Below are 25,830 nucleotides of genomic sequence, written 5' to 3'. Positions count from 1 at the left end.
TGCCTGCTATTTGTAGCCACATTCTTGAAGAGGCAGTTTAACTGTTGGATATTTATTTTAAACACTCATAGCGCTCTCTGCCAGCATCTGTACATATATACATACTCCTGGCTGTTATAACTTCCATACTCATAAAGGCTGTGAATATATAATACGCATGCCATGATTTGAGGTTTATTTTACCATTTAAGTGACTGAATTAGCATTTTCATTGTTCTAATCTTTTTGTGAGGTTCTTTTCAAGTATGAGACTTCTAATTAAGCAGGGGTGCTGCTATTGAACCAAGTTTTAGTTGTGTGAGCATGTATCAATTAGCCATCTGTCTTGCACCTCAGAGTTGAGGCTTAGGTTTTTGATGCTGTGTCCTGATGTATAGAGCAGCTCGGTATCAACAAGCAAAGAAAAACATTTGTCACTTAGTTGATATATTTCCTACTATATAGTTAAAATAAATAATCGCCTATTGGCTCTAGTACATCTAAACATATTTATTCTAGTATTATAAACAGAAGTCTGATAGAAAAATAAAAATGAGACTCTTTCAGAATAATCCAACAGAAACCACAAACCATTGCTCCAAACTTTTTTGATTGATTTTTGATTGTGAAATGCAATGGTGATAGGGTTGCTACATCAGTCTACCTCATTTCAGGCCAGAATGGGTTAAGCAATGTAACAGCCTTTGATATTCTGTTCTTTCTATTGATTCACAGACCCAATGCCAGCCTGCCCGTCATTGCAGAGGGCACATATGCACATGGAGGAAGCCCGCCTCTCCCCGCAAGCTGGGCGACGCCTGATCCGCCAGCTCGTGGACGAGGACAGCGACCCCATGCTCTCGCCGCGCTTTTACGCCTTCGGGCAGAGCCAGCAATACCTGGATGACCCAGAAGTGCCCCCCTCTCCCCCCAACGCGCACTCCTTCATGAGGTGAGGAACAGCAATTAGCACAATTGAATGCATCTCTGCTTTCTTCTTTCAGAGATTTAAATATTCAAATCACGTAATCCTTACAAGTGTTTTGCTGTTGAACTGAAGCAGTCCTGCCACTGTAATGCTCATTGCATCTTTTCTTCTTTTGGGGAATTTCCAGCTACTTCTCGCCTTCCTTAATTGCAGCTTCTGGTTACGCTACAGAGAAAGTGTGCTTCTGTTAACTCTTTGCTCTTACTTTACCATTTACAGTTGTTAATTTGAGAGAAAAGCCATGCATGGCTTTGGTTACTGCCATTGCAAATAGAAAATATTTGGAATGGATACAGAATATTATTACTGGATTGATAAACATTTGTTCATATTTTAATAGATTTTTTTTTTAAAAAGCAAGGGGTGCCTTGGAGAGAAGTATGGAGCAGAGGACCCAATGTTTACAAAAGGCACTAACTAATCTTTAACACAGTTCAGTCTGTCTCTTGGGAAAATTTGCATTATCAGTGCAGTTCCAAGGTTTATTATTTTGTGCTCTTGCTATGGCGTGACTAAAGATGCATTAACACCCTGCCTAGTTGACAGTGTGTTTAATCTCAGCAGGAGGCGGAGCGCTTCGCTGGGCTCGTGCGAAGATGACAGAGAAGAGCTCACAGGTGCCCAACTCTCCAAGAAGATCCAGAGCTTAAAGAAGAAGATCAGGAAATTTGAAGAAAAGTTTGAAGAGGGGAGGAAATATAGGGTGAGTACGAGCAAAGAGAGTGAGAGGATGGCATAATGGAGTGACAACAGGGAGGGGGTGGGCTTAATTGATCTTCAAGCAAGTACAGTTCTCATAATCTGCAGCAGGCTCAACCTTTACAACCTACTGCTTTTTGCTAGCATTTAAAATACATACAATCGGACTCCTTGTAATGGCTTCGGCAGTAGTTAACAGTCTTGTCTTTGTTGTTGCCTGCGAGTGAAATGTGAACTGTCATGTTTTGTTCCTGTTAGCCTTCTTACAGCGACAAGGCAGCTAACCCCGAGCTGTTAAAGTGGATGAATGAACTTGCCAAGTTTCGAAAACAGCTGAAAGGTAAGTGGATGCCCTCTCAAAATTAAGGTTTTATGCAGAAAGATTCGGTTTAAATGTGTTATTATAAATAGTTATCAAATAATTTTTTTTGCCCTTACTGGCTATTTATGTGCATATTTAAAGTATAATATTTTGCTTTTAACAAATATTAATGATTTTGAAGGATTGAGAGAACATTCATTTTAACAAAAAGTTTGTTTTTGTTATTGAGAAGTAATCTGGTTTAACCATTCTTAGGAAAAATAAACAGGCCATTCTGTCAAATTGCTATCAGACTAATGGCGACCAAAGATTTTTGCGGTGATCGGTCTATCTTAATACACCAATGTTTAATCTTCAAAAAGTATGGGTCTTTTATTTATGATCCAATGTAACAAATGTTTTATTTGAATGGAGATGCCTGAAAACAAAACAATAACCTGAATTGGTCCTATTCACAAAGCTTTAAGTTATAAAATTTAAAGAATGTTTTTTTTTAAACCGTGTTCTGATGGGATTTGTAAAGTTTGATATTCGATGCATCATTTTGGACCAAGATAATTCAGCTATTGTCCTGAATACATGGTTCTATTAAACCTAAAATGTGTTGGTCTGTTTTGACCCTGTGTAGAGATGAAGGTAAAGATGTCTGAAGAAGGCCTGCCTCCTCAGGCTCGCCAGCGCAGCAACACCCTCCCTAAGAGCTTTGGCTCCCAGCTAGAGAAGCAGGAGGTTACTGAGAAAGCACCAAAACCCACTTTAGAGGACACACTGGAGGCTGTTCAAAAGAAGCTGCTAGAGAAGCGAGCCGAGGTCAACCGCCCCGAGGATATCAAGGTACAAAGACTCTCAGAAGATTAGATTTAGATTTCTAGGATCAACATCATCTTCCATGATAGTGAACATGAAAATAACTGAATTCATTTGTACCATTTGTTTTGTATTGATGTATATTTGTATTCCAAAATTTATTTAGGACCTTTTTCTGTTTTGAATTTATGAATGATGTGTTCTGTTCTATTAATACAGCTGGAAGAGTTCGAGAGATATGAGATAACTGAAACAGTGATGATGACAATGTTGTTTGTCATTTAGGTTGTTTGACAATCCACAATCTGTTCTCATTCACAGGACATGACCCGGGAGCAGATCTCGGCAGAAAAGTTTGCTCTGCAGAAGGCGCTGCTGTACTATGAGAGCATACACGGGAGGCCAGTAAGTACAGCCACTGCTTTCTTGTGACATTTTCATTGCCTTGCAGGGAAGGAAACATTACATGTTGTTATTGTAGTTGTTCTTTTTGTGCCTTTCTCAAAAACAGCATCTAACATAAAACTTAAATGCCAGTGTAAAGCAACATAAACTCTAAGATGAGGAAGGGGGTGGGGTGGGGGGGGTGGGGTGCCTGGTTGCTCAAAACATTTCAGCACTAAACTGGGCAGTAAATCTCAGCGTTTTATATGTTTAAACATCCAGACCGAGGCTTCACGCCGATGTAATGCAACTGTACTGATTTGATGTATTTACTACCAAGTGAGACATATAACCTTTATGTGCTTACTAAATTGAATAAGTGGAAACCTGCCAGAAACATAAACACCAACACTTCAATTAAATGAAACAGAAAAAGCTCAGTCTAGTGTTCCTGGCCTGTAATCAAATTGGAGAGCAATGACTTTTAAAAGAAACTGACAGTAGTAGCACTGAATCTTTCAGAGCTGGGTCACTCAGTGAATATTAAAGCTGTATTAAGTTGTGAAGAAAAAAGTTGCACACTAACAGGATCTATTGTTTTTTTTTTTTTTGTATTTAAGGTTACAAAGAGAGAGAGAGAAGTCATGAAGCCTCTGTATGATAGATATCGTCTTGTCAAGCAGATCCTTTGCAGGGCATCCACCATTCCTGTGATTGTAAGTATATGTTTCGGACTTTCTGTAGTTTGTGGTTCCCATTTCTTGGAAAGCTCATCGCTGTGCCAAATAAAGTTCTGGGCACTGTTTCCGTGGGGATAGGGTGTTGGGGTGGGCCAATATCCACAGCTTGTAACTTTCTCTCAGTATGCAAGCACAGCTTTCTGTGCTCAATAAATCATCAGATACTGAGAAAACCTACTTAGTAATGTATTGTGCTGTAAAATATGACAGCATGTTTTTTACCAGCACAGTGCTGTGATAAATGTAAGATTTTATTATTGGTCGTCACTTGTTTGTAGCTCAACCTTAATGCCCCTCCATATGAAATCAAAAGTCCCAGATTGTTTGGGGTAAAGATGGTGTAAGTAATGTGTGCAGTTTTGAGTTCTAAATCAAGGATTAGTGTAACAGTGTTCATGTATTATTGTAAATAGTATACCATACAAATACATGTTCCTTGCTAGAAGCACAGGATCTCTGAATGTTAATTGCCATGTAGATGAAGGAAGCTAATGTCCTGCTATAACCCCTATCCTCTCCGGTCAGCTTGAGATTCGTCAGTGTGACCTGGGTCATAGTGATATTCTGCTCTGCTGTCACAGCTTAATCTTTCAGGGGTGGTCAGAACTCAAGTTGCTTTAAGGGGAAAACAGAAGAAAAAAAAAAAAGAAACTCTGATTAATATTTTTTACAACTGTCAGACCTCATGAGTACAGTGAAGAAATGTTAAGTCTCAGGGGAGGGCTTGCATGTAAATTATTTATATATAATTCCGCTAGTCGCTCTGGTTAATTTGTGCCAGAATCCTGACTATCCCCGTTATGTCATTGTGTGTTCATATGTATGAACAGCTTTCCAGATTATTTCAGCAACCTGGTCTCCTTGTTTCAAAATGAAATTAGGTATTGGCAACCAGCTTTCAGTTTCCAAGGACACCTTTCTACACCAGGTGGTTATGTACTTCAAAGTAGAAACTATTGGCCTGCTAAGTGGAGCGCTTGCTTGTAGAAGCAGTTGAGCCTCTGATCTGCATCCTGTTGGATGCGGAGGGGGTGCTGGGAAGAGTTAAGCACAGTATTGGGATCCCGAAGAGGGTGCATTAACATAACCTACTTGTTAACACCTGTCACAGGGTTCCCCAGCAAGCGAGCGTCGAAGCCCTTTGCTGCGGCCAATTATCGAGGGCATAACAGCATTGTTCTTCGAGGAATAAAGGTGAAGACCTGCTGCTAAACTAATCAGTGAATTTAGCAGATCTTGCTGATTTCCCCCATGATTTCCCATCTCTTCACTTTCATATAGCGTCTACCACTCAAATCAGTAGCTGTTTAGTCTTGTGTTGTGTCCGGACTGCCTTCCAAAAGGGACACCATGTAGTGCGAATCCCTTCTGCTGTTCCCTTATTTTTCTTATAGGAGCCTGCAATTTAAAATTAAAAAAGAAGCCCTTTCAGCCTGGTCGAAGATGTATTATACAACATGACAGAACACTTTAAGCACTAGAACACAGTCCATTATGGTTGTGAATGTTAGAAAGAAAAACAAAAAACTCATGTCTGCAATGCATTCCAAAGTATACTTTTTTTTTCACACCACTTCCCAGTCAAAGCACACACTTCTAATAAAAGTACAAGATACAAGTTGTTTTTATGTGGGTGAAGTACAACAAACAACATTTACTGTATGAACAAACTTAAAAAGCCAGTTCTGGTGTTTAAACCAAAAGGGGCAGGAGGGAGATACATGTGCTGTTTTGGCAGTATTTACAGTGGAATATACAATAACACAAATCACTAATCAGCTTGGACAATAAATAATAAAAACTAAAATGAAAATCTACTGTATATTCAATTATTATTTAAAACAAATAAAAATATAGTACTTTGAAGCTGAGAATTGTGCTGATTTTACTTCTAAGCTAATCAACATTTTGTGTCAACGATTATTTCATTTTCTATTTCAAAAAACAACATTTTAGTTGTGTGAGAAGGATGTGTGAATTCCTTATGAGAAATTATATAGAGATGTACGCTGGCTCAGTTTATATATATATATATATATATATATATATATATATATATATATATACATATATATACTCTCTCTCTCTCTCTCTCTCTGTATGTATATATATATATATATATATATATATATATATATATATATATATATACAGTGCCTTGCAAAAGTATTCAGTGCAAAGCTGGTACATACTTACCCCAAAAGACTTAAAGCTGTTATTGCAGCGAAAGGTGGCTCTACCAAATATTAATGTGTGGGGGTTGAATACTTATGCAAGCAAGATATTTCAGTTTTTTATTTTTCTTAAAAATATTTCCCAACATAAAACCAATGTCACCTTACAATAATTGATTTTGAGTTTCAGTGTTTTAAAATAAAATATCAAACAGAACGAAATTTCAATGTACCATTTGGAATTCAGTAATATGAGAGAATTGGTCAGGGGTCTGAATACTTTTGCAAGGCACTGTATATAATGTTTGTGAATGAATTAATGCACTGAGTTTGATTTTTTCATGATGATTTTCAAACAGTCTGGACCTGAGCGCAGTCCTGTTTGTCATTGTAAAAGCTACACCCACTCTCCAACTCTCAGAATAAAAAAGGGCTGAATAAAATTACTTTAGCATCTTCCCAAAAAGAAAAACAAAGTTAGAAAATATTACAACGATGGAGAATTGCATATATGCAGCTTCTGGAAATGACATTCCCTGCAATGCAGTACAGCCTCAGTTTAACCCTGCACTGAGACTAAGGAAGTTCAGATAGTTGGCATGCTATACATACTCAAAAATACAAATCCGTGAATTATCCTGAAGGTTTTTATTTCAGTGCCGTTTTAGACAGCAGAGCGAAGTCTTCGCTGTCCGATTACTCTAGCAGCCTTCCTTTATGGGGTTGTTTGGTGTGTGCTCTAAAGTCTAACAGTGGTTTCAGTGGAGTTCATACTAATATGTTCCCAAACCTCCTCGTTCCTCTTCGCCCTGCCCCTTTGGCTCCAGCCCCTCTCGGAGAGCTGAGCATTTTAACAAAACCCTCTTTCTCTTTCTTTGCAGGAGGAGGAGGAAGACGGCTCAGAAGATGAAAACAACGCAAAGACAGACTTCACCGTCACCATGAAGCCGGGTTTCAGTGTGCGCAACTTCCTGGACCAGCTGGAAGAGGAGGGGGACGGCTTTATCTCACCAGTGGACGATAAATCACCGTCCAAGAACACTATTGACATGAGGCTGTCCAACCTACACTCTGCCACCATGTGAGTCAGAGAATGTGTGCATGCTCTTTATGTCACTAAGGAAACAGGAATATTACTTCTTGAAACCTAGATGTGCATAATTGTAGTTGTGAATTCCATTGACGGAGTGATTCTAGAACCATGAATGTCAAGTTAGGGTAAATGGTGACATGTTTTTGAACACATTCAAATCTAATTTTTTTAATAAAAATACCACCCATAATTCAAGACAGTTTATTTTTTTCAACTCCAACTTCGTTATCAACAAGAATTGAAAATAACTGACCTTTTAATGCAAATTCTAGACTAAGGAATCCATTATGTTTTAGGCCTGAACTTGTTGAGCAGCTTCAGGATGCAAGGGAAGACAAAAAGAGAATCCGCAAGAAACTGAGAGAATTTGAAGATGCGTTTTTCAGGCAAAATGGAAGGTGTGTTTTTTTGTTTTAATTGTAAATATTAAACCAAATGAAAAAATGAAGAGCAAGGGAAGTCTGAAAACACTGCAGGTGTTGCCATAGTTACAACTTTGTCCGTCTTCAAGTATAGCAGTAGCACAAGCCATGGTGCTAAAAATGCAAGACTTGGGGAATAATTCTCTCCCTTGTTTTTTTTTAGGTTTAAACCTTTTGAGTTTTCTTTTAATTCTTTAAATCAATAGTTACTGCTTGTATTTAATGCTTAACTCTAAATTATTATTATACTTTTTTTCTCTTTAGCTATATTGAGCCTGGCAAATAAGATGATGTGGCCACTTTACTGGTCATTTACTGCAGTTAACTTTGAAACAAAATAGTGTTAATGATTGAATAGGCACGACAAATAATTGAATCATAATGAAAACGCATATCAAAAGATCAAGCCCACATGCTCCACATTTAATTGTGCCCAGTAGATAACGAAATAACGTTGTGATGATAATTTAAGTAATATAACACACTGAGACACCAAATATGCTTTGGACAATAAAATAACTCCTTTTTTTTTTTTTTTCTCCTGCAGAAATGTGCAGAAAGATGAGCGCACCCCCATGGCTGATGAGTACAGTGAATACAAGCATGTTAAAGCCAAGTTAAGGCTCCTGGAAGTTCTCATCAGCAAGATGGATTCTTCAAAGACCGTGTAAATAAATGGATGGACTGTGTTCCGTATAATTCCATTATTTAACAAAATAACAACAAGAGGATGATCACAAAAACAAAGAGTAACAGTAACACAAATACTGAAACTTTACATCATTAACTCGATAGGGTTTTCTCTGATGAACTCAACAGTGCCATACAAAAAAAGTCACCAGCAACTTTTGAATGACTTTTCTAGGATGGTTGATCTTGGCATATTGATTTGTTTTATTAACCTCTATCGTCAGAGGCACAAACACCATACTGAAACACACATACTATATATATATATATATATATATATATATATATATATATATATATATATATATATATATATATATATATATATATATATATACATACAAGGATAGTTGATTCCATTCATACTGGTTTCCAGCAGCTACAGTATTTAAAGCTCACTGTTAAGCTGCAAGAAAAGCTGGTTGATGAGAAATCCTGAGATTCTGACCCATTTCCAATGATAAGCTACGAATCTGAAGGATATAGGAGCAGAACAATAACTCTGAATCATGCATGACCCAAAAATAATTTCTGGTAGTTATTTAAGTAGGTAACACTATCTGGGTGTGTAAGCCTTATAAAAGCTTTAGAGAAAAAAGAAGTTGTATAGTTTGAGGAGCCTAGTTTAAAAAGGAGTGATGTTTCAAAGTGATGTTTAAAGTGATTGCAAATTGAAGCTGTATCAGTTTTAATTCTGCTTTGTGATTAAAGCAGATGAGGAGTAATCAAACTACGTTCTTTTCATGTAAAAAGATATAGACAATTTACTGTGATGGGAGTGTTATCAAATGAATTGCGGGTAAATTAATTTCCATCTCTATGTTACACTACACATGCTAGCCAAGTACTGCTTACAAGAGGCATTGTAGCACTGTGTTCCTAATCGCTGTTTGTTATCAGTTTAATGTGGGTCATTAGTTGTATCTTTATTATTGTCATGTGGTTGTGCTACAAGTACAAAAATAATGTTACCTTAAAAGGAACTCCAAAGGGTATTATTTGCAGCAAAGGAAAACAGTATGTAGAACAGTTGTAAATAGTTTTGAGGAGTCTCATAATGTACATAAACCCTGGCAGCATTAGTTTGTGTTTTTTTGTCCTGCAGAAGCAATTAAACTCCATCACATGCATCTCTTTTTATGGTGAAGTTTGGAACTGCTGTGTTTCAGCCAATCTTTACTTCAAGTAACAATTTTAGTAGTTGTGAAATTCAGCATATTATTCTTTAAACCCAATATGCTTGTAAAGTTCACATGCATGATTGTGGTTCATAAATTCACTATATTATTAATGTGTGAATGGTGCCATAACATTTGAAATGTCGTTTATTAAATGCAAAAGGATAACTAGCAACTAATGCAGTACTGATCACCAGCTGCTTAAATATGTTCAATGCAGTTCTTTGAGTAATTTGTGTTTGCGAAGTGCTGCAGTTTTGTTTCCCCAAAACAGAGACTGTGGGAATAATAGACTACATTTGTTCAAGGACTGACACATTTTAATACACATCTCTATTGATGAATCTTAATACAAACTTTATACTTTGGGTGTTGAAGTTAGGAGTAGGGTAGGGAGAAAAAATATTAAAGGGAGGGAAACCAAATTATTTAATCAACCACATTTTAAAAAGCATGTAATCAACCAAAAAAAAAAAAAAAAAAAAAAGTGAATATTGGTTTAATAAAAAAAAGGTGAGGTGAGGAGTATGTTTAAATTAAAAAATATATATTTTTGGATAATCTACATGTTCTATCATTTTTCAATATATGTATTTAAATGATCCAAAGGTTTAATGATTGAGTTAATGATCACAATAGACCAAAACAGGGGGGGAGGGGGGGTCGCTGTTTTCTATTGCATCACTTTAGGCATTTACTTTGCTACCGGTTAAGTCATAAAATAGTTTTTGGAAATCTAAACAAAGCACAAAACAGGAATAAAGCATGGAATCACATGAATACTGGACTCTAGTCACTGTTTTGTTATGATTGCATTTAGAGATACCACATGTTCAAATAAGATTAATTTCTACTGTTTCTGTTGCTGAATGTTTCAAATGCTGCTTTATGAGTGATTGTCCATTATGAGTGCCTTGATTTGAAACACCAGCCTCACAAGAGCTAATTAGTTCAGTCCCATTGGTCAGTAGAAAGCTGTTATGTAGACAATTCTTAGTTGATTCCAAAACACCTAACATGTGCATATGAACTAGTTAGACCGTGATCAATTGTAATATTTCATGTTATTCCTTGTGCCTGTTTGAGTCTATATATATACTTGCATGCTGTTGTGAACCATCTTTTTTCTGTACTCGGCTGAAATGCTAAAAGCCAATTTAATAACTATAATAAGCGTTAACCAGGGACACTGCTGTTTTTTTTTTTTTTTTTTTCTTTGGCAAGTGGTCTGAAAAGTGAATTTGTTCTTATGTGACTATGGACCCGGATCTATGTTTACATTACAAAGTAAGCAAGTCGATTTATTGAACTGAACTATTACAGTGTATGATGCTTCATTTCTGAATGTAAACACTGAATGGAAAATATGGGTGTGTACATTTTAGTACATAATTGTATTTATATTTTGTATATAATATATACATATTAAAAAAAAAATATATAATACTAATATTCTGACTGAATTTGTGTAAAGTAAATATGTTGCCTAGTTTGCATGAAACTAGCAAACTGGACACATTGGTGTCATGTGGGAATTCATTGTTACCCAATATACAGTACAGAACTTAAATAATATTTTTAAAAAGTATAATAAACCAGAACAATAAACTACTGAATGTGCATGTGTGATACATAAATGAAAATGTCAACAGCCATTTGGCACAAGGGCAGATAGTCCATGATCCCAACACCTTGTACATATTTAGGTCTGTTAAATAATGACAATCATTTCTCAGTCTTCAACAACTTTGTTTGGAAGATAACTCATGTATGTTGTTCATGGATGGTGACAACAGCTCATGTACTTGCTGTACTAGAGAACTAAATATACTTTAAGAAATACATTTTTATAAAGTTTATACAGTGATGAGACTTAAGTATATATAATATGTATATTACATATGCATAAAAATAACTAGTTTAATGTTGAAATTTCATTTATTATGGTTCCAGATGACACACTTTTAATTATTATTTTATTATTATTATTTATTTCTTAGCAGACGCCCTTATCCAGGGCGACTTACAATTGTTACAAGATATCACATTATTTTTACATACAATTACATTATTTTTACATACAATTACCCATTTAAACAGTTGGGTTTTTACTGGAGCAATCTAGGTAAAGTACCTTGCTCAAGGGTACAGCAGCAGTGTCCCCCACCGGGGATTGAACCCACGACCCTCCAGTTAGGAGTCCAGAGCCCTAACCACTACTCCACACTGCTGCCCTCTTAATCCTCTTGTTGACATTATGCAGCATAATACACCCACCCATCTCTAAGAATAACCAGAATTATTGTATGCCCAAATGTTGTTTTAAACAAATGATAGACAACTCAAATGGTTTTGTATAGGTTTATTTTTGAAAAAAAAAGATTGATAATGAAAATAACATATTCAGGTTTTTTTTTTAAAGTATAAAAGCAAATAGATCATCAAGTTTTAAGTTTTATATATATAAAACATACAGTATCTGATGAACACAATAAAAAAGCCTTTTTATTACAGTGCAGAGAACTCTTACAAAGCAAGATTGGATTTCTATATTAAATGTTCACATTTTAATCTTTAAATAATATGATGAACACAACAGACTTGGTATTTACTGAAACATTTTAAAACTATTGTTCCCCATAAGCAATAAAAGTTGTAAATCAATAAAAAAAGACAAAATGCAGTCACAAAATACCAGGACTTTCAACACACTGTCTCAAAACATGGAATAAACTTGAAACTGGAGACAGAGATGTATAGAGAAAATGCAAATGGATTAAGTGTGAAGGTTTTAAATTTATCTGACCCCAAGCAGGTATTTGTTTAACACTATATTCTGGTTATGCTCAAGTCTAGCTTTTCTAACTAATTCAGATGTATCTGAAAAAAACATGTATTTCTTACTCTGACTATTCTTAAGCCCAAACACATAGTTGAAAATGCAGAACTGAAATTAGAACAAAGTAAAATGAGCTAAACAAAATGGATACAGCAACAAAAAAAAAACAACACCACACATTTGAGAGGGATTCATAATGATACACAGGACAATTCCACAGAGGAGAAAATACAACTGGAACACTGTGCAAGACCACACTAAATCACATTCAGGAGCATTCTATACATAATTCAGAAACAGATGCTAAACTAAAATGTTATTGAATTGAATTGTGCCTGACTACCTAAAGGCAATATTTATGTGAGATACATGTTTTGACAGTTTATTCACAACTGTAAAATGTGGACACAAAAAGGAATGTAAAGCACAAACAAGCAATACAACCTTAAACATAATCTAACAGTACCACCTTAAAAAAAAAAAAAAAAAAGATGTGAAGTCATGAGTCCATGAGTTGTATACAGTAAGTACTTGTGTCACTATTTACTCCCTCACAGAAGACACTACCACGACATAATAAAACGTCTAAGTAAATTAGGTGTTTCAAATGGGAAATGGTGATGTCCTTATTGGACTTAAACAATAACTATTTGAATCAATGATTCCCATTCCTAATCTAGAGAGCAGATACATATGAGAGAGAGAGAGAGATAGAGAGAGAGTTGGCGTTACGAATTAATCAAAGTGATGTTGGACCGGCAGATCACACAGTGCATTCTCGTAAACCACTTGTCCTGACTCCAAGTTGAGTATCTATTTATATCACATGATTAGGAGAAATGAAACTGAAACTTGCTCTAACAATAAACAGAATTAGCGCTAACTGGTAACTTTCTGAAGGATCTGCCATTTGGTATACACAGAGATCACCATTTATTTTCTGGGGAACAAAAAAATAGTACAGCAGCAAAACAACACTGAATGAAAGCAAGAAAAAGAACAAAAAAACAAGAAAAAAAAATGAGCTGGCATCTCCAATGAGGGGTTACTATCCAGCATTCCATTGTGATAATGAAAAAATCTCAAATTCAAAATACATACAGGGGTATATAATGGTTGATCCAATGCACCCAACTATAATGTAGTTTTTGGGAATGATTTTCAAAGTTTTCTGTTGTGTTTTTTATTTTTTATATATATAAATGAACCTTTACCACCTCCCCACAATACAGAGTGCACATTTGTTTGGTTAATTTCCAAAGTTTCTTTACATATCTAATAAAGTGCATTGCTGGTCCAGAAGTCAAAAACTGGAACCAATTTTTTAAATGTGTTTTTATACCAGACTGAATCCTTCATACTGTTCAATGGCCTGGGTAAGTCTCCTCCTGAGAATCTCTTTGGTCTGGTACTTGGGCAGATCCAACAGGTTGTAGCAGGTGTGAGCCACAGGCAGGTACTGCTCTCCTGCTGATGTGGGCTGAATGACTATCTGCAGGCTCTCCATTCCGTATATGGGGATGCGGTCACTGCCTGTCAAGAACACTGAGGACAACAGAAAAACATCATTTTGGCTGGGCCTGTCCAATATATCAGCTGTTATCAACAGACTTTAAAACATTTATTATGTTTTTCTAAAAATCTATTCCTGAAAGGAATAATATATGTTTTATTGGTTTTCAATTAATGAACACAAAATAAGAGAGCAATGGAAATAATAACAATGTTAAGTATTTTTTAAGAGTTGACACTGTTTATTTTATTTACTGTGTTGTGCAAAAACTAGCTTTCAAGACCTCAAAAGTCTCTTCTTCAGTGGAAATTTAAAGAAAGTAGTTTTAAACAGGTCCGCTTACACCTGAAGAACAGAATTCTGATGTTCTTAAAGCTAATGTTTGTATAATACAGTTAGTCTAATAAACAGTATCAACTGTTCAAATTATTATCACTATTCAGTATGTTTTATATATTTTGATATTGTCCTATTAGAATAAACAAATGAGGCCCAAGATTTTTTTCAGTTGAAATCACAAACCTACTATAGGTCAGAGCAAAGTGCTCAAGTTCTGGAGTTATCCAGTGGTTCATCAAACAAACACAGTCTCAATGGGGACCAGCGTACAAAGATACATGATTCATGTAGGTCTTAGCTAAACAAATACGTCCAAGAATTAATTTGAGGCATAGACTTACACAAGAATTGCTTTTTCTTCTCCAGTTGAAACCCATGGAATACTTCCCAGAATATTTTGACTGTAGGATGTGATGCTGAGTATTCACCTTTGTATACAGCATTCTACAGACAAAAAGAAAGACTGGGGGCTGAGCTAAAAGTTAAGGAACCAGTGGAATGAAAAACAGTAAGAGAAACAACAGCAGCAGGTGAGGAGGATATCTGCAGGTGTTAGAGTTGTCTATACTCACTGAGATATGGGATTGTGATTTTTGTCTTTGATGTGGACAAGCCCAAATGCTTACCTTCTCCATCTCATCCCAGTTATAATTGTTGTTCCCCACCACCATTGCCATCAGCTCTGAGGGCTGGAACAGCGACAAGACCTTGCCTCCACAGACCTTCAGGAAGCCGCTTGAGAATGCCAGGTACAGCTCCTCAATAGACTGATTAAAGATGTAGTTAAGATACGCTTCGACAAACTCTTGCCTGGAAAAAAATAACAAAACAGGGTTTCTCATCACTGAGGGATACCCACGGGGGACCATAGTCTAATTAAAGAATTGGACGCATCACCATGGGAAAGCACGAACCAAGCCAACACTTTATTCACTAACTCGTCTCATGTGTTTCGGGGGAACAGGCCAGTGACCTACTTATGCACTATTCTGGTTGATTGAATTTACTGGTACCTTACTGGGAGTTCACTGTACCAGTATGTGCTGCACAATACCCTCAGATATGGCAGATGTCTCCTGCCACAAGTCTTATACCACTCCCATCAACACTTGTATTGTCAACTGTAAATCAACCATAATAAAGGCTTCCAGCAATCGGCAAATTATGACAGCTCTTAAAAGAAACTTGTATTATTAGAATTCAAAGACAAACTGACATTTTGCCTTCTATGGTTCTTGGTTTATTGTGTATTGCAGAAGTCAGTACAGAAAGAAAAAAAACAGGGTCTTTGGTTTGTAATGAAATTTCATTACAAACCAAAGTTTCATTACAAAAATATAGTTTTTACAGAGGAATGTTAAAACTTGTTTCTTAATTAGACAACCTATTTCAGCCAGATTACAGGTTTGCACAAGGAACCTGGGATGGGAGAGGGGGGTAGTTGTAGCTGTGCTTGCATCCTATTTGGTTATGTAAATGTTTTTCTTCAGGGGCACAGATAGCCACTTATCCCCACACTTCCTCCTAAAGAAGCCAACAATTCCTGAAATCGCTTACACTGCTAGTGGAGAAGGGCCAAAGTAAAATTTCACAAACTGCCAAACTTCTACTAGGCAGCAGAACAATAATAATAATAATAATAATAATAATAATAATAATAATAATAATAATAATAATAATAATAATAATAATAGACATTTCTGGAACTCTATGCATATGAACATTTACATCCCAGACAATATATTTATTACCACACAATTTCTAGCAGAACACAAGCCTAAGCTGCAATTACAATAGCTTTAGGAAGTTGCAAACAAGGAAAGCAGCATTTAAAAATGTTGGTTTTGTGAAGCTGCCAAAAAATACCCTTTAGATGTTTATGCAGTAATTTCTAAGTGTAGGTCTGAGATGGATTGGTATTAAAGCTAAAGTAGTATGAAATGCAATCAGTGTTTAGTTTTTTTTTTTTTTCACTGTCTTATTACATACCAACTCTGTTAATCCGAAACACATAAAATGAGAACAGCAGACCTTTATCATTATTGTGCTGTACTGAACCACAACACACACCAAATACATAGCCTAATATAATTTCTGAAGTTTTAATAAATCCGGCAAATGACCCAGTTCTACAGACCATAAATGATTTCAAATTTGTTTATAGATGAACTAAACTAAAATGTGTGCAGTGAACCTGTACAGTATGTCTAAAGCAATAATTTAATTTCAGAGATTGCATTCACTGTTTACTTGATTTTTATCCATGGAGGTTGTTTGAAAATCCTTCTTTCCTACAACAGTCAAAACAAGATTCAGAGGACTAACACATGTGTTTCTTGTCATGTTACCCAAAATATCCTAATCCTGTATTATAGAACTACACTTCAGTCATACAGATGATTCACTGCATACAACACCATTTTTTAAATCACTTGTTTCTTGTCAATTCTGAACAAGTCCAGATAGTCAAGTCAGAAATAAAGAAAACAAAAAGACATTAGTTGATCAGTTTAACAGTTTTCTTTTCAAGACTCTCCTATCAAACTGCATAAATATAACCCTTTTCTACTCGCATTGAAATGAATGACAGTATTCTGCAACGCTGTGTTGCCAGCTTGCTATGTTGCATTGTAAGAGCAACTTACAAAACAAGGGAACGAGACACTGATGCAAAGATGAGTAATAAGACTAAAATGAAGTGCAATTTGTGTTATCAAGAAAGTTGCAATTATTTAGATAGTGGATTATAACCCCTACACTGCAAAATGAATTAAAGAGGGAATTTAAATCAAACATTTGTCATAAAAATAGGATATACGTTACTTATTTTTGTTGTAGTGTATTTCAGTCAACTGCCTGGAAAGTCAGACCCACCTGTTTGACTTTTTCACAGTAATGTTTTCTCCTCCAGGCACCAGCTCCTTAACCTCTGTCAGTCCATAGTTCTCTCTAGCAATCTGTTTTGTGGGAAAGATACATACATACCACCTTTTTATTGTTTTAGGTACCACAATATACACCTTACATGTATCATTGCCTTTATCACTAACTATGCAGTAGTTCAAGACATCAACAAGTTATGCAAGTAGCTTACACTTTATACAACAAAGTATAAAAAACACATTACAGATTACCAGTACCATGAAAAGCACCATAATAGTAAAAAAAACATTTCTTGGCATCAGCTGTTACATTAAACACATATAACTTAATCTAACAATGAAAAGACACTTACTGCAAAATTCAGACAGAAGGTCTCTTCTACATCATCTCCAGGGTAATCAAGGAGCTGCTGAAGACTCCTGCAAAGCAAAAGACAAAGAGAACATGGATGTATTATTTATCAAGCACAACTTGTTGGGGGCTCCCGAGTGGCGCATCTGGTAAAGGCGCTCCGTGTGGTGTGCAGGATGCACTCTATAGCCTGGACGTCGCCAGTTAGAGTCCAGGCTATTCCACAGCCGACCGTTGACGGGAGCTCCCAGGGGGCGGAGCACAATTGGCCGAGCGTCGCCCAGGGAGAGAGGGTTAGGTCGGCTAGGGTGTCCTCGGCTCACCGCGCACCAGCGACCCCTGTAGTCTGGCCAGGCGCCTGCGGGCTTGCCTGTAAGCTTCCCGAGAGCTGCGTTGTCCTCCGACGCTGTAGCTCTTGGGTGGCTGCATCGTGAGTCCACAGTGTGAAAAAAAGTGGTCAGCTGACGGCACACGCTTCGGAGGACAGCATGTGTTCGTCTTTGCCCTCCCGAGTCAGCGCAGGTGTGGTAGCGGTGAGCTGAGCTTCAAATAATAATTGGCCATTCCAAATTGGGATAAAATAATAAAAACCAATTGGCAACGACAATTTATATATTAAAAAAAAAAAAAAAAAAGCACAACTTGTTGGAAATGGCAACAAATTAGTAGGCAACGCTGTATTGTGTGGGCCATTTTAAACTGGTTACTCAAACTTCTGATATTTCAGATTGACTCCAGGATAAAAAACATCTTGAAGTTGATGTCAAACTATTCCAAGAGGATCAGCAAAGGCTCCAAACATTTCCCTTCTTTAATCACACATCAGTTTTTAAAAACCTTTGAAGTAACTGGCAGGACAACCATTTAGGATTCATCCTGGCTTCCTCTCAAGGCTTGTGAATCACAGGGCTGTGAGTTCATGTGCCAGCTGCATCACTGAGGAAAGGCCCTGAACTAATCCCAGTGAAATTTTGAGCTTCCGGATTTCAATCCGAAATGTCAGATGGCAATATTCCCAGCCAGTTTAGAAGTGTTGATCCAAAAACTTACTACAATCCTAGTTATAGCCCCTGATTGCATGGTGTGTGCGTTTTCCAAGAAGAAAAATCACCAAAAACAGTATGACCTCCATTGGGAACAAAGAAGTATGACAGTACCCATAAGTCCTGACACATTGTGGTTTCAGGTGTGCTCAAATAGATCATCTGAATATACTGTTACAAGTTAATTAAGTCATGAACTGACGACTCGGCATCCATTATTCAAACAATCACTGGAGGTACTTAACAATCATCAAAATAATATCAGGTACGGCAACCTTTGAGATCCTTTTTGGTGGACCAGTTAAGTAGGAAAATAAAATGGTTGGACCAGTGTATCTTATCTATTAATGTTTTAATATACAGCCTTGATCAGTCAGACAATTAAGGGTTACTTCAACTGCCTTCACCCATCTGCAAATAATTAAACAAGAAGCACTGCCTAAATTGTGCAAGGAAACATTTCATTTAACCACAGCTGGGAACAAATCACATAAGCAGTATTATGTACTGGCAAGGAAGTTTTTTTTGACAAGGAGGTTTTTCTTGAGCCGAGATCCTCCCTGTTTGCAGTGTCCTTGTTTTGCATACAAGGACACTCCAACTAAACCATCCCAGTAGCGATTAGCTGAATCATCAAAACGACCTTCTTTGTGACAAAGTGAAAACAAGTACCAAATCAGCTGTCTGTTCTTTTTTTACAAAGCACTAAATTACTCAATCTTCCAAGCACTAAGATAAGTTATTTCGATCTTGTAACTACTGTTAAACAAACATATGTAAGACAATGAGCAGCTTTAATGTAATGTTTGAAATCCCATCACTGTGACACAGTATGGAGCTTTTCCACTACATTAAAGCTGCTACCTGCTCCTCTATGAGTCCAACCCTTTGAATGAATTGCAATGCTCAGAATGCCTTGAACAAACTGGGGCAGACATACATATTGGAACCTCCACTGTAGCTGTACATAAAGTTCAGAATTGCATTGCCCAGAAATATTTACTGTTAATTAGCTGTACAGCACTGTAGAGTTTCTTAGCTATAGTAATATAGTAGGTAATGCATCTATGCATTGCTGGTCTCACATACCTTCCCTCAGTCGGGGACAGTTCCTTTAAGTCCACCAGAGTGGTCGGCACACCCAGAAGCTTCTTGTAGAGGGCCAAGGGGAATTGCAGGTCCACCACAGTAGAGTTGTATATCGCCAGCCCACAAGTTATACCAATCAGGTGGAACCAGTTGTGTTCTACAAAACACTGACAGAGCAATTAAAAAACAGCATCAGCATCAATCATGAACAAAGAAACCCCATGTTGTTCATTACCAAAATGAAGGCATATATCACACAACACAACCGGAAATAAACAGTTAAGATTAGAATTAAAATGCGATAAAGAACTACTGCTAGATAGTAGATATTCTATTTTGCCACGTACAAAGAAAAGACAATAGGTCTTGAACATTTTAGTTCAGTTTATATTGAAGAAAATCACTCCCTGTCAAAAGGCTGCAAGACAGCATTCTGCTGTTTTTAATGGTGGCGATAGCCTTGTTTGACGACGGAGATGAATGGTGGCCATATTAAGCAGTTAATGCACTAATACTTATAGACCATACTATATCACCCACAGCATCCGCTATGATGCATCGGAACAATCTAACAGTTAAACAGTGGGTGTGTGTTACATTAAAACAATTAAGTACTGTGTAGTGTGTCTCAATATTGAACTACAAAATAAATTCTGCTGTAATATATAATATTTTAACTCAACTGCATTCTTCTTTTTTTCTCCTCTTAATGAATTACTTGGCGTTCTTTACAATTCTTTTCTTATCAAGTGCAATTTCGTTCATTCTCTGAACAGATGGCCAACTAACTCCAGTTGCTTATCTTGTCAATCTAAAGGAAAGTAAGATTTCCAGTTTTGCAACGGGTTAACTTACTTTGTCTGAAAACCAGAGAAGGTTTGATTCTTTGTACTGTGTGAACATTCCATAGACTGGGTCCAGCAGCTCTTTAAGAAGCAAGAGGAAGAACTCCTTCGTAAGCCCTCCTGCATCTACAGCTTCCTCTCCATCAAAAATCACCTGAAACCAGACATGAACAACAAATCAATAGGATGACAGCCCTGACCCAAATGAACAGAGTAATAAAACATTATTTAGATAAATGTAAAAATGGAAGTGTGACAGTCCAACATACAGACATAGACAGACAGGCTCAATGTACCCAGAGATGACACAGTAACTTGTGCTAAAGAAATTACTTAGCAACAGGACAAATGGTTCTCTAGTTGTGAAAAACTGTGAAGTGTGACATACTTGTGCCCCTTTCCACTGTATCCCCCAGCAGGGATATGTATCCCCAGCCAGGGATAATAAAACATTGCAAACATGCTGTCCACTATTTCTTATTGTACTCTGTTTCACTTATATGGGTGACAGTGACTGTGCAGTTAAAAGTGCACACCAGAAGATCATCCATCATACAGAGACAGAATAAACTGCACTCACTGAAGAGGGCCAAGTGTAGGTCCACCACGGCACTTATTGACTCAAAACAGAGGTACTCAATGTAACCCATTGAAAGTGAACTCTGACCTTCAACGGCTTCTTGAGGTCAACGTCGGAGCAGATGCTGAGCTCACGGAGGGTGTCGCTGACCAGACTGACCCTGCGCACATGGAGTACCAGGAAGGGGTTTCTGGCCAGCATAGGCTCCAGCGTCAGCAGCATGAAGACATTGTGCAGGTTAGCTCCATTTACAGCTATCTACAAGAGAAAAGACAACACCAGAACCTAATTAAGAGCTTCACCTCAGCTGAAATGCCACTTAAACTGCCCTTACCTTATTACATCTGTATTCCTCTTATTTTCTTACACTCTTTATTTTACCAACACATTGCCTAAATGTAATTTGTTTCATTCCACAGTATTTACATGTACAACCCCAAAGCAGTCATAAGCATTGTAAAAACAACAGAACACCACTTCACATTTAACCAGCATGCTATGCCAAAACCACCCATAGGCAGTTTCTTTACAATGGGACCAACTAAGGAATAATACCACCCCCGACAATTTAAATCTTTCTACAACACAGATTGTATTACAACACACAACACAGTGACCGAGACTTCTCTTCTAATAACAAATGTATACAACTGTTTTCTGAAATGAATACACATCAAATTAGGACACATACAGTACAGCCAACCTAAAAAGCCAGAATTAAAAAAATAATAACAACAAAAAAATCGGACACGGCAAGTCTGAGGGTAAAATTAAAATATATAATAGCCAAAGTCACAAGGCAAGGTTCAACATCATCAGCAATAAACCTGTATCTCAGGTCAAGGTCAAACACCATTGGGTAGGAATGAACACCACAGGTAACTGTGCTGTTTTGTCTCAAAGTACTTGCTTGAAAAAGTGTGAGATTTGTTTAGATCACTGTTTCAAGACATTTGATATGGTATCCTCTTCGGAGAGTCATAGCCAGCCTTGTTCCCACAAAGAAGAGATCATGAGAAGTTTTACCAAGTTTTTATTTGGTGAGATTGACTCTGATTATGCTCTTACAGTAAAGTTCAGGAGGTATAATTGAAAAGCCGACAGAGAAAGGTTAAAAAATTTTTTTTTCTTTTGTTAGCAGCACAGCACCTATTCAAGGTTGTCAGTATTGTATATGAACCCCTATTTTGGCCCACTGTATATACTAATTAATCACTTAAGATAACAGTACATAAACATTCAGAAAATACATTTAGGGGACAATTCAATTCACTTTTATCTAGGCAGGTATACAAATTCATACAATAAACAAGAACAAGAAAATTTCCCCAAAGGTGCACCTGTAAATTTAAAGTTAATGAAACATAAGTCTCTGCGATACAAGCAAATCATTGCAAGTCTTCATGGCTGTGACAAATATGTGCAATCTGTAAATGCCCCCTCAAGCGAGATGCTTGACAAAATTACCTGCATCTGTAACTCAGCATCTGTCTGCAGCATTTTGGTTTTAGCTGGAGCGTTGAATATAAATGGGTAGGCGCACAGTGTCACAGAGTTCTACAAATGAAAAAGACAGTGTCTTTAGTATTTAAAAAGGAACACTTCTGTAACAATGGAACTTGCTTCACGTGCAAATTTAAGCAATAATGCACATGTATTTTTTCACCTGTATAAGTGATGGTCTAATTTTCTGCAAAGAAAAATACAAAATGCTTGAGAACTAAAAGTCAGTTTGAATTTCTAAAAGAGAAACCTGCAGTGTGCATAAAGCACAATGCAGTTTTGAAAATAGTTATGACATATTAAATAAGGTTTTTATGAGCTCTTCCTGTAAAACAGGAAATGAGAAGTATATGCTGAATCAATGAAAAAAATATATAATATACAGTATTAAGCAGTATAGTTGTGATAATGGTGTCATTTCAATATACAATATCAATGTCATTTTCATAAAGCTCACATCAGATTAATTTCTTATTCATCAAAATTAAATAATTATAAATGCTTGAGGTCAACAAGGTTACATGTCAAGTTTTAAGGTACTCGACCAGAGTCTCTTTTTACACCCAGTTGTCAATTATTCATTTGATAAGTTATAGAAAACGCAGAAAATATGACAACAATGCAATTATTGTGCAGCTAATCCCACAGCATACATCGTATTTCTGCTTACAATAAACTTCATACAATCTGGGATGATTTTTCCGTAGTAATAGTGGCTACATAATATTTTCTCACCCCCAATATATACAGTATTTTTTCATGTCACAGTATTGGTGCACCATTACAATAAGCATGTTCTTAACTTTTTATTAAAGTTAATCTACATGTCTCATATTGTTCCACTGCTGCACTCTCATAGTTTTGCCGTTGGGATCCAGGGTTTTCATCAAAGCAATGTAGACACTGCACAATGAGCAGTATTGTGTTTTTTTTGGTTTTTTTTTACCAATAGTACAGCCAGTATTTATTCCATGAACTATTTATTGTTTAATATGGACAACATCATATTTTATTACAAAGGGGACATTATTCCTGCATGCCAGTGGATAGTTTGATTATAAAAAACCACCATGAAGCACAGCCGCGCGGTATGCAGGGCGGGTCATACAGTGCAGGCTGTGCGAAGTGGCCGGTCTTCGCTGTGAATTCTGGAGAGAGGGTCGCATTGGCTCTGGTGCTCCAATGGGTTAGAGAGGTAAAACCAGCAGGGACCTTCTCTTCATCGGGCTACAGTGAACCCTGCTGGTCAGGCGCCCATTGAGTTAAAAGGTTAACACCTGCAGAGCTGGCCTTTATCCTCCAGAGGTCGGTAGCTCGCAAACATGTGCTCTCGAGTTCCTTTGGGTCTCCTGAGCCACGTGGGGAATTGCTGCGATGAGGGGAAAAGCGATTGGGCATTCCAAACTGGGAGAAGATCAGGGGTTAAATAATAAAATCGGACACACTCAATTTAAAAAACAAAACACACACACACACATACCGTGATTACGCAGCATTCCACAGAACTACAGAGATCCATGCTACAGTAGGTTAAGTAAGGCATGCTACTGACATAGCACTTACATTTTCAGCCATGTTTAAAAACCACTTCAGGTAGTCTTCCTGGATATCCACCAAGCTGGTTAAGCCAGGTATGTAAAATTGGTCATACTCAACGTGCCGAGCCTTTAAATTCACCTGAAGGACAAATGCAAAGTAATTATGAACCACAACTAAAGGGTAAAACATCCTTTTAAGAGATACCTTTAAAATACAATAATCATTACTTATGGATTTAATTTATAGTATTCTCTATTTATCCTAACCAATTAGGAGCAATGTTGGCGTAAGGTTTGCAGGTAATCTATTGCAGTACTCAGGTTACACTGTGCAACCGTACCAGTTTGTCTTAAATGCACTGTTCTGTTGTAGTGGGTAATGTTTTTTTCTGCTGACGGTTGTTGATTTCATTTGCCTGCCTGTAGCTTTATAATGTTAAAAGCTATACAATTGGTGTTTTTGGAGTTTTAGGATTTTCAATTTCACATTATAGTATACTAGATTTATTTATATATGTATGTATGTATTTATTTATCTTTATGTATCATATGCATCTTCAGGATAGTTTTAAAAATGGGTAAGCTTTAACATCCCTCACACAACAGTAAAAGTAGCAACCAACCACCAGAGGTTGTCATGTCAAGTATATCAATTTGTTGTTTTTTGTTTGTTTTTTTTATTTAGTCGTTGCCAATTATTATTATTTATTTTATTTTATTTTTATTTTTTTCTCATAAATTTAGTCGTTGCCAATTATTTTTTATTATTTTCTCCCCAATTTGAAATGCCCAATTATTTTTAGGCTCAGCTCACCGCTACCACCACTGCGCTGACTCGGGAGGGGCGAAGACGAACACACGCTGTCCTCTGAAGCGTGTGCCGTCAGCTTTTTTTCATACTGCTGACAGCTACAGCGTCGGAGGACAACGCAGCTCTCGGGCAACTTACACCCTGGCCGACCTAAACCCTCCCCCCCGGGCGACGCTCGGCCAATTGTGCTCCGCCCTCTGGGATGGTCGGCTGTGGAATAGCCTGGACTCGAACCGGCGACGTCCAGGCTATAGAGCGCATCCTGCACTCCACGCGGAGCGCCTTTACCGGATGCGCCACTCGGGAGCCCTAACAAGCTGGTAAATCTTGTCTACATTCTTCTAACAGCTTCAATGGAAACTACAATGAATTTGTTATTACAATACTGACACAACATCATATATTTTTTTTTTAATTTTTTTTTTTAAATCTATTTGATGTCACAATACATACACGTCAGTAATGGACAAAACGTTTAATTATTTTATATGCATCACTACTGTACCGACCTGCGTAAGTTGCATTTAACAGTTAAATGTAGCCTAACGCAGGGTTGAGAAAACACTTCAGGGGTGGGAAACACCTGTACTTGTATCTTTGTTATGAAAGACATCCCAGAGTCATTGTGTTGTCAATATTTGTATTTTACACTGTTGGTACTGTGCTTTGGTCAGTTATACAAGTACCACATTAACATGTGGCCTATTTTGTTGTAAAACAGTATAAGCCTTTCAAATTATACAGGCAAAGTATAACTTCCTTTTAACTTATGAGACACCGCATTAGGCTGACACAGAAGACTATAAAAAAATGTCTTCTAAATGCTATTGGGTCTGACCCAAGAAAACATACAAGATTAGTATTTATTTTGTATTTTCATTTTTATTTTGGAGTAGTGAATTCACATTTTGTGCCACAATAAAACACTTGGGTATTGTGAGATATTGTATTAAATATAGTTGGTTATTAACTAGTTATTATTTTCTTGCTTTACAGTAATTAAACGAAAGCAACTACAAA

The 25,830-nt window shown here is 36.9% G+C and overlaps 2 protein-coding genes across 5 annotated transcripts in view; one reads left to right on the top strand and one right to left on the bottom strand.

Annotated features, from left to right (window-relative positions):
• Positions 1-8,563, top strand: part of LOC117421280 (protein FAM13A-like) — an 82,171-nt gene extending 73,608 nt beyond the window's left edge. For 2 of the 3 annotated variants that reach the window (XM_034921655.2, XM_034921646.2), the window contains exons 16-24: positions 715-931; positions 1,529-1,670; positions 1,925-2,006; positions 2,617-2,822; positions 3,117-3,200; positions 3,800-3,895; positions 6,975-7,174; positions 7,483-7,584; positions 8,156-8,563. In XM_034921655.2, the coding sequence (XP_034777546.2) occupies positions 715-931; positions 1,529-1,670; positions 1,925-2,006; positions 2,617-2,822; positions 3,117-3,200; positions 3,800-3,895; positions 6,975-7,174; positions 7,483-7,584; positions 8,156-8,279 (1,253 nt within the window). In that variant the 3' untranslated portion in view covers positions 8,280-8,563. The remainder of the gene's footprint in view (positions 1-714; positions 932-1,528; positions 1,671-1,924; positions 2,007-2,616; positions 2,823-3,116; positions 3,201-3,799; positions 3,896-6,974; positions 7,175-7,482; positions 7,585-8,155) is intronic. The other variant, XM_034921653.2, reaches the window with a different exon arrangement.
• A 2,872-nt stretch (positions 8,564-11,435) lies between these two features.
• herc3 (HECT and RLD domain containing E3 ubiquitin protein ligase 3) overlaps positions 11,436-25,830 on the bottom strand; it is a 59,830-nt gene continuing 45,435 nt past the window's right edge. For both annotated transcript variants that reach the window (XM_034035738.3, XM_034035739.3), the window contains exons 15-24: positions 24,025-24,138; positions 22,426-22,515; positions 21,046-21,216; positions 20,389-20,532; positions 19,534-19,700; positions 17,403-17,469; positions 17,042-17,124; positions 14,794-14,977; positions 14,509-14,611; positions 11,436-13,860 (exon numbers count right to left, since the gene is read on the bottom strand). In XM_034035738.3, coding sequence (XP_033891629.3) covers positions 13,652-13,860; positions 14,509-14,611; positions 14,794-14,977; positions 17,042-17,124; positions 17,403-17,469; positions 19,534-19,700; positions 20,389-20,532; positions 21,046-21,216; positions 22,426-22,515; positions 24,025-24,138 — 1,332 coding nt within the window. In that variant the 3' untranslated portion in view covers positions 11,436-13,651. The remainder of the gene's footprint in view (positions 13,861-14,508; positions 14,612-14,793; positions 14,978-17,041; positions 17,125-17,402; positions 17,470-19,533; positions 19,701-20,388; positions 20,533-21,045; positions 21,217-22,425; positions 22,516-24,024; positions 24,139-25,830) is intronic.

This window comes from Acipenser ruthenus, chromosome 1 (genome assembly GCF_902713425.1).
Source record: "Acipenser ruthenus chromosome 1, fAciRut3.2 maternal haplotype, whole genome shotgun sequence".
In the NCBI taxonomy this organism is placed as follows: Eukaryota; Metazoa; Chordata; class Actinopteri; order Acipenseriformes; family Acipenseridae; genus Acipenser; species Acipenser ruthenus.
The sequence above is the reverse complement of the archived record's forward strand: the minus strand, read 5'-3'. Positions and strand labels throughout refer to the sequence as shown.